Source organism: Trichechus manatus, unplaced genomic scaffold, assembly GCF_000243295.1.
Source record: "Trichechus manatus latirostris isolate Lorelei unplaced genomic scaffold, TriManLat1.0 scaffold00068, whole genome shotgun sequence".
Taxonomy (NCBI): Eukaryota; Metazoa; Chordata; class Mammalia; order Sirenia; family Trichechidae; genus Trichechus; species Trichechus manatus.
The window spans coordinates 3,892,914-3,904,300 of record NW_004444004.1 but is presented as its reverse complement, the minus strand read 5'-3'; the positions used below and the strand labels follow the sequence as shown (position 1 = coordinate 3,904,300).

Below are 11,387 nucleotides of genomic sequence, written 5' to 3'. Positions count from 1 at the left end.
CAGTTCTCGGCGCGCCCCCGGCGGCCGGGCCGCAGCGTGCTCGCCCCCGCCGCCAGCTCGCCTCACTTATGGGTCGGAAGCGCTGCGTGGGGGAGATTGTTCCAAGATGGCGGCGGGTTGCTGCGGGGTGAAGAAGCAGAAACTGTCCAGTTCGCCCCCCTCCGGCTCGGGTGGCGGTGGTGGCGCCTCCTCCTCCTCCCACTGCAGCGGAGAGAGCCAGTGCCGAGCAGGGGAGCTGGGACTAGGAGGCGCCGGTCCGCGGCTCAACGGGCTGGGAGGGCTGACCGGAGGAGGTAGCGGCAGCGGCTGTACCCTCTCTCCCCCTCAGGGCTGCGGCGGCGGCGGCGGGGGGATTTCCCTGTCGCCACCTCCGAGCTGCGGAGTGGGGACCCTACTTTCTACTCCGGCCACCGCCACCTCTTCCTCACCCTGCTCTTCGTCCGCCGCCTCGTCCTTATTGCCCGGTTCCCGGAAGATGGTGGTGTCAGCGGAGATGTGCTGCTTTTGCTTCGATGTGCTCTACTGTCACCTGTACGGATACCAGCAGCCCCGGACCCCCCGGTTCACCAACGAGCCCTAGTGAGTACCGTGCCCTCCGCCGCCCTCTCTCTTGCGCTTGGGATGGGGCTGAGAGTTGAGGCAAAGTGCGAGTCTCCTCCCCGCCCGCGGCTGCCCGGTCCCCGGAGCCACTCGCCCGAAGGGCACCCCGCGCTTTCTGCCCTCTGAGGGAAACACTCCGCGCTTGGAGAGGGGTGCTGCTGCAAGGGATGGCCCATTGGCTCCCAGAGGGGTTTGCTTTCTCTTTGCCATAACTTCGAGGAGTTTTTGACCCTTTTCCTCTCTCCTTCGCCACCCCCCGCCCTAGTCTTGGCGATCTGGATGACTCAAGGTGTTGACCTCACCTCACTTTGGTTTCCATGACCCCTTGTGAAAGCCCCGCCAGGATTCCCGCCCCGCGTACCTTGCGCGTGGAGAGCTACTATCCCATTGCAGGGTGAAAAATAGCAACTATCCAACTTCTGTTCTGCTAGTGATGGAACTTAGCTCCGGAGCTTGCAAGAAGGTTGCCCATCTCTGCCAATGGAGAGGGGAGATTTTTTAAAACACACTTTTCCCGTACTACCTATTTTTATCCGAGCCTACTCATTAAAATGTGTTTCTAGTGAAGCGCACCGCCGGCTCTCACGTTTGAAGAGTGCGACTTTTTTTTTTTAATTCCACCGTCTGAGAAATAGCTCATTCAAAGTGAGAGCTGTCCCCATAGAGGCACTGTCAGTTTGTACATTAAGCGTGCATTCGCTTTTGTGTCGACTGCACTTTGAAGAAATCTGTGTTATGCTCGACTATTTGAGAACTATTTTAACATTCCCAACAGTGAATGTGTAGGAATTTTTATGGTTTCCTTTGATTTTGTACTTTTAATTATTTTACCCTTCATGTATGTGATTGAAATTGTTTAAAATAGCACGGTTACAGCTAAAAGCCAGGTTAATTCTAATCCCTGTCCATTTGGATGTGTAGGAGGTGGGGCATATGGTTTTTTTTTTTTTAATGTGTAAACTGAGTGTAAACTGACTTTTTGAGTTAAATGCTAGACAGAATGTAAAGAGCAAGTAAGGGCAGGATGAGAAAGAGAGCGATTGTTTTTATTATGAGGACTTAGCATCCACAAGAAAAATAATAGAGAAAAATTGCAGTGAACCTCGTACTGAAAAGCATCAGCCCTTTTCCTAGCTAAGACAAGTGTCCCTTGTCCCCCATACCATAAATACCTGAATTGATGTTCTTTTTAAACTGCTTCTTTCATTTTGTGAGATTAGGGGATTGGACTACTACTGCATACATATAAACACTTCTGTCTAGTCTAAAAATATTACTTTAATATGTAAAGTGGAAATTGCAATAAAGTGTCCTGGAAATTGTAAATTCGTATCGTTTGTTTTCTTTGGCTTTGATAATTTAAAATGTATTTAATCTTGTATGACTCCTCTGTGGTCTACGCATTTTCTTTCGACATGATTTATCTTTGGGCATTGGTTCATGAGATATATATATGAAAGGGCATACAGGTTTGTCAGATAAATTCAGTATCTTTATAAATTTCATAGTTCTCACTTTAGGAGCTTAAATATTAAGTCCATACCTTTAGTTAGCCAATTTATTTTGTGGTTCTCCAGAAGTAAAATTTATTTTGAAAAGACTGCCATGTAAAAATCTATTAAATATTTATTAGCTTGAGTCACTTATTTGTGACTTTTCTGCCTTCTCTTAGATTCCTATGATGCATTAAAACCAGTTCTGGGATGATACTTAGGTTGGCTCTACAAAGTCATGGGACTGCAAAAATTCACTCCCGTTTAGTTCTTGAGCTGTTACATGAGTTTGGCAAAGGCTGTTTTAGTATTCACGCTCCATTGCTCCAAAGCATATGAGAACACGCTTTCAGGAGGTGCTATTTTCACACATTTTAAAGTGAGTTTGGGTTAACTGAATGAATATAACAAGAATTTTAAAAGGAAAAGCGAGCTTGACCAGTTCATACAGAAAATGCTTTTGAAAATGTTATTTAACAGTGGCTATTTTGCACATGTATTTAGGTATTGTTTCTTTTCCAACACCCTAGCCACTGGATTTCTTTTTCATGTATTTAACTGGAATTAAACAGATAAATAAGACACACTTTTGACCACTGTAGATACGTTGAAATGGTGGTAGAAGAATAATAATTATTATCATCCAGCAGGCCTTGAATGTGTCATGTATTCTATAAAACAGCTAATTTAGAGTAGACACTGAACATGACTAAGGGAGAGAATGAAAGTTCACTTAAGTGAGAAGAGAACTGCAGTTGAAAGAAGTTTTATTTTCATTTGTCTTAAAGCCATTTTTGAGTGCACTGTGGAAATTTCAGGGAAAATTCTTAGAAGTGATGTTTGATTATGGCAGTGAATTAACTCATCATTTGACAGTGTCTTAGTAATCCACCACATGTTTTTCTTTCTATTTTAAATATTTAATAGTATTGTGTACTTATTAGAGTGTCTTTATGCAGTGTGCCACAAAACATAAATAGACATGTATCATGTAATGAGCAACAGTGTTTCAAGTCCTGTCTCTCTCCAGAAGATGTGCTTTTGACAGTTCTCAGGTATAAAAGCACACCATTTCATCCCTTTCTAAGATCTTTCTGTCAGAATGTCTGCAATTGGTGAAATGTGCCTTTTTCAGGTTTAGGAGTTCTAGATTCATAAGTTACCCTTCCACTCTGAAAGGTTATTAGCAATATCAGTCAATCTATTTATTTCAGGTTTTGGAGGGGAGGTCGAAATATGACCAGGCTGCGTGGGTAAAAATTCTTTGCTGTTACTTCTGTCTTTTGGAGCCCTTACCCTACTGCAGAGAGGTAGCAATAGCTAGAGCTATGGAGGAAGGTGGAAACTTGTCTAATGGAAGACAGTTAACTTTTGTGTTGAAAGTTAGGAATGCATTGCTAAGGCCTTGGTCTCAGTTGTACAGGCTCTTTTGCCCACAGATATAACGTTCAAGACATGCTAAAAACATAACTTTAGGTGCACTTTAATAACCAGAGCCAGAGCTCTTGCATTTATATTCGAGGGAGCTAAGATAGCCATTTTATACGAAACTGTTACTATAAAGGGAGCACCTATGCCAGGTGTTGAGCCAATTAAACTCTAGAGCAGTGGTTCTCAACCTTAACTGCACATTGGAGTCACTGGAGAGTTATTAAAAATACATATGCCTGGGTCCCGCCATCAGAGATTCTGATTAAATTGGGCCAGGGCATCAGGATTATTAAAAGTTTCCCAGTGATTTTAATGTGCAGCTGAGGTTGAGAATCACAGTTTATATTCGTTAGGCCTTTCTCCTGAGATCCTGATGAATTTGGTGTGTGATGGGACTTTGGCATCCGTATTTTATGAGCACCATAGGTAATTTTGGTAAACAACCAGTTTGGAAAACAATTGCAGTGTGGTCTGCAGAAAACTTCACCTGGAAACTTGTCAGAAATGTAGGCTTTCAGAGGCCCCACCTCAGAGCTGCTGAATTAGAATCTGCATTTTAACAAGCTCCCCCCAGGTAATTCTTATGCACATTAAAGTTTGGGGAGCACTGATTCTCAAACTTTAGTTATCATAATCTCCTGTAGTGCTTGTTAAAACACAAATTGCTGGGCCCCATTCCCAGAGTTTCTGATTCAGTCAGGCTGGGGTGGGGCTGTGAATTTACATTTCTAACAAGTTCCTTGGTGATGCTGATGCTACAGTTCCTAGGACCACGTATTCAGAAGCACTGGGCAGAGAGTAGTGAAGACTTGATTAAGTACTTGAGCCGCTGTAAGGAAATGGCAGTTTTCACTGTCAGCTTCCAGTATAAAACTTGCTGCTTCTATGTCACTATCCTTTATCATGTTTTCTCTAACTTAGCACCAGGGAGATTGACTGCTGGCAAGAGCATAAAAGTCTGAGGTTCTTGGGATGGTTTTACTCCAAGTACAGGGACGGGAGTGACTTTTGGCAACCTTACGTATGATTTTAGGTCCTTTTTCAGAAGTTGTTAATTGCGAGGGACACATTTTAGGTGTTAAAAACAAAACAAAGATGACATATTAAAGTGAGTTGTATTGATTTTCATAAGTAAAGCCCCCTTCTTTTACCATAAAAAACGCTTTTATGATTAGTTCACTAAATAACATGTTGCGATAAGATTTTAAAAGCATTACTTAGACTTATGCTTGCTGGATTGCATTTTAAGAAATTTCCCTTATTAACAAATAAATATAAAAGGATCCTGCTAAGGCACTGGGATTGTTCAGTCTCATATCTTCAGTGCTGTGTGGGGTGCCTCGTCCCATGAACTTTTTATTTTAATCATCTTACCACCTTTGAAGTTAATGTAATACTACATTTTGTACTGAGCATAAACACATATAAGATACTTAAACATCAGTAAGTGTGGTTTTTCCATTGAGATTAATAAAAAGTATTTTTAAAAATTCACTCCTGGACTTGCAGATTTTGAGAGACTCAGATCAGGTGTTTGAACAGTTAACTCATTCTTGTCTTGCCACAGTAGTCAAATTACTATTTTTCAGTGTGCTTGGGAGGACTTGGGTTGTGCTAGGGCGATGAGATGGGCACTTTGTTTCACCAGACCAGTAACAATCTTACTGCATGTTAGTAAAAAAGATGGTTTGATAATGCAGCTCAGGTCAAAGTGATATTAAATCAGCATTTGAAACACAAACTATTAGATTTCTACTATGTCTTTTTTGATGAAGACTGATTAGAATAGCCAGAAGGTATATCTGTCTATTGCAGATGGTGCTACTAGGCCATTACAGATTTCCTTATTCACCCTAATAGAAAGGTACTGATTTCCATTCTCTGGCCATAATGTATAGTTTTACCCAGAGCCATGTAGTCAATTCTAACTTATAGCGACCCAATAGGACAGAATAGAACTGCCCCGTAGTGTTTCTAAGGCTGTAAATCTTTACGGGCATAGACTGCCACATCTTTCTCCTGTGGAGCGGCTGGCGGGTTCGAACCATTGACATTTTGGTTGGCAGCCGAGTGCTTTAACCACTGTGCTACGAGGGCTCCAATGTATAGTTTTACTTTAAAAAAAAAAACTGAAAAATGTTGAGCCGTTTTAAAGGTATTATATATGGGTCGTTTTTCAACAATGTTTATTTCCACTGGAAGGCAATCTAGTGTCCTATCTTAGTGATGGCAAAGAAGGCAGGCACGTCCCAGTTGTCATTTATGCTGTAAAAACTGTCAGTGACTGAAATGGAAGGGTGTAGAAATATAAATTACAAAATTATTTTTATATCCATGCATAAAGGTGTATGTAGGGCAAAGTATATTTAGTCAAAAAGAGAAACTCAGTGCTTATTTTCCTTTCTCTTCCATATGGCTAAAGGGAGTGGTAATTTAGCCCATATTTTTTCTTGCTTATGAATTGTGTTTGTGCTGCATTCAGGTCCCATAGTGGGTGGCAGCCAAGAAGGAATCTGCTGGGATCCCTCAGTCCAATGGGAAGAAAGACCACTAGTGAAAATGTGAAAAAATGCTCGGTTAACCCATGCATGAGTTGGTTTTCTAATATATGTTTTTCAGAAACATACAAACATTCACATTGTTGTCTTTTAAAAACTACGATTTTTGAAACTGTATTTGTGTTATAAACACTATAACCTTTTACTGCAATGTGTTATATGTTTTTAAAGTCAGTTGCACTTCCCATTTATAGATAATTTTACTTTTTAAGAATATGTGTGTGAAACACTGAAACTTGTGTCATGAGATTAGTCAAAGTTCCTGAGTTTTCCAGATTTCAATAGGCGTTATTCTGTTCTCTTATGTCACACATGCTTGCCTGTTTTAAAGCAGCACAATGACCAGGGCTTTTACATTTAAATTTTCTTAAATAGTCTCTTTTTTGGAACTTGTGTAATAATGTCTCTTTTTGATACTGTTCTGAATCAATTAAGCTAAGTAAGTGGGGACCAGCAGTAAAAGCAAGGGGCTACCAAGAATGGACCTTCAATGTGTAAGCTGTCTTTCCACATTCAGTAATTAGGCAGTTGCTCACAGGACACTGGAGACAGTGTGGGAAGGCAGTGGTTGTGTAGGTGGGAAGAGTAGATTCCCAACAGTAAACTTATTTAGAGTTGAGCTGCTGTAGTTGCTGTGTTACTAAGAGCAAAAATGAGCCCCAAGCTTACGTAGCATAAAGAAAAGAGCCCAATGGAAGAAGTATGGTGTAATAGTATAGTTGGTTGGGTGGAGCACATTTTATGTTTGGTCCAACTATAAGTGGCATCTTTTGTGTCAAGTGTGGGTGTATTTTCTACAGCTCTTAATGTATCATACTTTCGAACTTGCTCAACCTTAAAAATGTTAGTGTTGAACAGCTGAGTGGAAATTATATGCCACTGAGGGGAGGGAGGGAAGCTACTGTTAATTTTTATTATACACACTGTGCTGAGCTCCATGGTTGGAAACCAGAGAAATAAAAGAAATAGTCTTATCCGCACAGAACTTACAATCTTGTTCAAGAAACAATACAAATATAAAAGTGGCTTGAAATACTTACAAAGCAGTATATACTTGTTTGTAGATTAGTAAGATACAGATAAAATACTAAAGTACAAAAATCACATGGAATAAAGGAGTAGTCAGGAAGAAGGCTTTTGGGAGGGGATAACTTTTGAGCCAAGTGTCTAAATGGAAAATGTGCAGAGATTATTGGTGAAGACTCTGTATGACCAATAGATCTTGAATTCTTACTTGGTTGTTCTCAAACCGGTTGCTGTCACCACCACACCCCTTGCCACAGAACTTGGGGATTCCCAGCAGCTGTCTTCAGTCAGCAACTTGCACTCTCAGCATTCTTCACACCACTCCCCTTACTCTGGTCTCTAAGATCATAAAACGTCAAGGAAATTAAAAGTAGCCTTTTGTGTTGGGAACCCTCTGGGAATGCTGAATAAGAGATGTTGGATCTGATTATAGTTTCTTGTATTAGGAAGAGAACGGTATTTGCAGGAGAGTACTCTAGAGTGTAAGATGAACCACAAGGAGTGGAGTCTCAAGGTGGGGGAAGACCCAACTAGGCTTAAGGTTATGAGGGCTGTAGGAAAACTCGCATTGGAAAAGTGGGAAAGCCACTCCAGGGGCAGAGTTTACAAATACAGGAATGTTGCAAAATCAAGAATTGGAAGAAGTTATCAGCATATGCAGGGACTTGCACTCCAGGGCCAGGTTTTGTGTAGGAGTGGAAAGATTGCAGCTCACCTGTTTTTTGGCTTCCATCATTGCCTCTTCTTTTCTTGGCTCTGTGCCTAGCTATTCTTGTGCTCAGGAGAAGTTTGTTAAACAGCTCTCTGTTGGAATGGCTATGAAATTTGATCACAAGCATAAGAACCCTCCCCTCCCCCTCTTCACTTAGTCCCAACTGTATCTAATTTGGGAGAAAGGAGGAGAAGACATATTGGTTTATAGAATTTGGATCAAGTATAAAGATAGCTGGGATAGCTTTTGGATGAGAACCTGAAATTAGGTGGTTGCACGTGAGTAAAGAGACATTGCTGAAAAAGAGAACCTACTAAATGTCCATTGTCGGACGAAGTGAAAGGGAGAGAGGCTTTGAACATGATTCAGAATTTGTAAGCTTGGGGAACCAGGAAGACAGTAGTGTCATTAAAAAACAGAGGGGAGGAAATGGGAAGAAACAAGTAGTTGGGCAGGTGAAATGATTTCTTAATATGTGTAGTTTCAGGTGTTGGCAGTTATCAAATGTCTTTTCTTTTTGAATTAGCAGAACCACAGACAGATACAGTGACAGAGCTACCGTGACATTTTTTGGTTGGTCTCTTGGGATCACTCCAGCCTCCCCTCAACCCCAGTTGTGACTTTGAACTGCTCAGATGGGTGGAGATCAGTGATAGTTTTCAGCTTTGTATTGCTAGTAAAAATACCTGGCAGAATGTTGGATTTCCTAGTGTAGCTTTATACATTTTTGCAGTCTTCAGGCTTAGTAATTTGTAAAGCAGTCAGCAATTGCTATATTTCCTTATGTGTGTATCTTAGCACAGCCTTCAGCAAAATAGAGCCTTGTGGAGGTCCATCTCAGGCACTTGTAGTGTCTGAACATGAATTAAAGGACTAGAAGTGCTGTCTGGTACTAGGCTCTAGGTTCTGTGTCCTCAAACTTAGAAAGTAAAATAGATTGATCAAGCTGGATCTATTTTGCAGCTTTGCTGGACAGTGAAGGATAGATGTTATCAATTGACAGGATCACCATGTTGCGTTATGATCTTTGCAATTTTCAGTGGATGGGCAAATGTGAATAATTCTACTCAAGTCCAGGCCTACTAATATTAATGCTTTCAATAAGGTCTGTGATGGTCTTGATGATTGTTGCCTTTCCCCTGTTTCATTTTACAGATAATCCTCACTGTGACCCAAAGCCACATGCAATGCTGGGAGAGCACAGTTGACTGTATTATGCAATATCCTGCCAGAAGATGCTGACCAGCAGTCTAGTAATGGAAAGTAGTGAGACTGACTTAACAGCCTGTATAGCTCGCCTTGCCATTCCATATACTTCCAATGTGACCTGTAAGCATTTCACACACAATTCTAGTAACATATCTTCTGTTGGGATCTTGGATTGCTGCAAGGTGGTAACACCAGATTCTCTGCTTTGCTTCAGGTGTTAGTGGATCTTTGAGTCATTCTCATAAAATGGAATCCATGAAAATTGATTTTAGTGGTATCAGCTTAGGGGTCTGACAGCACTGCGTCTGCCCAATTAGGCAACCCCTAAAGAAATGCTTATGTCCTAGTTACATTAGAGTATTTCTTCTTCTGTGACATCATTATTTGTCGGAGTAGCCTACCAACCACAGGGTTAGGTATAGGTGGTTTTGGCTGCAGATAACTTATATATAACTATAAAACATGGGCCTCAGTACTTAATTCATTGCAGTAAAACAAATGCCCTTTGTATGTTGATTTCAAACAAGGGTGAGGTAAATGATTCGGAGGTAGGTGCTTTTTTACATCCTTAAAAAATACATATGGTAAGTGGAAGATGATGCTGGTGATTTGTTCACTAAAGAAGAATCCCATGAAGTCTTCTGGCCTTTTCCCATGCTATATAGTACTGCTCTCAACACATTTCATGAAGTCCCCATGATAAAAATCAAACAGAAAAATTACACTTGCCAAGGCTTCTTCTGCATTAAAACAAAAACAAGCAAACCCAAAACTTGCCACTGGTTAGGCCAGGTACTTGATTAGATGGAATAGCTCTTTTATTTTAGGAGTAGGTGCGGGGCAAACCCAAACCAAACCCATTGCCGTCAAGTCAGTTCTGACTCATAGCGACCCTATGGGACAGAGTAGAACTGCCCCATAGGGTTTCCAAGGAGCGGCTAGTGGATTCAAACTGCTGACCTTTTGGTTAGCAGCTGAACGCTTAACCACTGCGCCAGCAGGCTCCGGGTGCGGGACAGTCAGTGGTCAAAATTTTGTGTTCAGTTCACGGATCCACCTATTCCACACTCTTCTACTTGGTCAGTGCAAAAAATCCTCACCAGAACAAATGGGAATAATACTGCTTCTGTTTCTCTGGTACTAATGAGGTGATATGTGGTTTGAGATGTGTTTTACTCTACAAACTCTTCTAAATACTGCCCTGCCTGGCAAGTTGTTTTACAGAAATCTGCTCTTCCACACTGCCACATTGAAAGCATTGGCTATGTGGAGAAAGAGTCATTCAGGACTAGAGGCAGTAATAGAGGGCACATGGGAATCGGGGAGGGAGAAAAATGAGATTATAGTCAAGCGAGGTGAAGCCTGGATTCAGGGCAGAAAAGGGAGACTGAGTGCATGGTCTGGAGTAGGACTGCTCCAAGAGGCATGTTTTACATCATACAAACCTAGGTGTTCCTCCTTTAGAACCAGTGGCCATGGAGCTCATGTTAGAAATAATTATTCATATCAGAAACAAATACATGGCATGAAGTTTAATTATATAAAAAGACCTACATGCGGGCCCTCTGAATACTTCTAAAAGCCCACATTGAAAACCATTCGTATAGTGTCATCAGAATGAGTTCTCTGGGTAAGTTTGGATGCTATGGGACAAGTGACTTTAGTGTCCTCCAAATAGCATAAATGTAGTCACTCTCTATTCATTATCCTTTCTTTTTTTTCTTGGCTTGTCTATGAACATGGTTATGAATCATCAGGTATTCAGATATATCTTATTTTTAGGTCTGTGCGTTTAGGTATTGGAGTCCCTGGGTGGTGCAAATGGTTAATACACTCAACTGCTAACTGAAAGGTTGGAGGGTCAAGTCCACCCAGAGGTGTTTCAGATTTACTTCCGAAAAAATCAGCCATTGAAAACCCTGTGGAACACAGTTCTATTCGGACATACATGGGACCACCGCGAGTCAGAATCAGCTCCATGACAACTGGTTTATTTAGGTATTAATAGCCTCTATTTAGATATATTCCAACTTATATCAACTCGACAGCAGTGGGTTTGTTTTTATTTGGGACTTAGATGTATGAGCTTTTTTCTGTATAGCTTGCTCATGGTTAGTCTCCACAACAAAGATTATGGAGCAGATAATACTAAGGGATAGACTCTGCTACAGTTTGATTGGCCGCGGAATGCAGTCATAGGAAGGCATTCTATTGAGCATATTTATTTCTTCTGTACCTTGTCTCTACCTTCTCTTAACAGGACCTTCTAGGGCCAACCTAATTTACAAATTATGTTCTCACAGATAACTGGAGTATCAACCATTTTTGGTTAATTAGTTCATCTTTAATCTTATACAT

The 11,387-nt window shown here is 41.2% G+C and overlaps 1 protein-coding gene across 1 annotated transcript in view; it reads left to right on the top strand.

Annotated features, from left to right (window-relative positions):
• The first annotated feature begins 10 nt into the window (after positions 1–10).
• AMMECR1 (AMMECR nuclear protein 1) overlaps positions 11–11,387 on the top strand; it is a 129,942-nt gene continuing 118,565 nt past the window's right edge. The window contains exon 1 of the mRNA XM_004379769.2: positions 11–579. Within this exon, the coding sequence (XP_004379826.1) occupies positions 107–579 (473 nt within the window). The 5' untranslated portion in view covers positions 11–106. The remainder of the gene's footprint in view (positions 580–11,387) is intronic.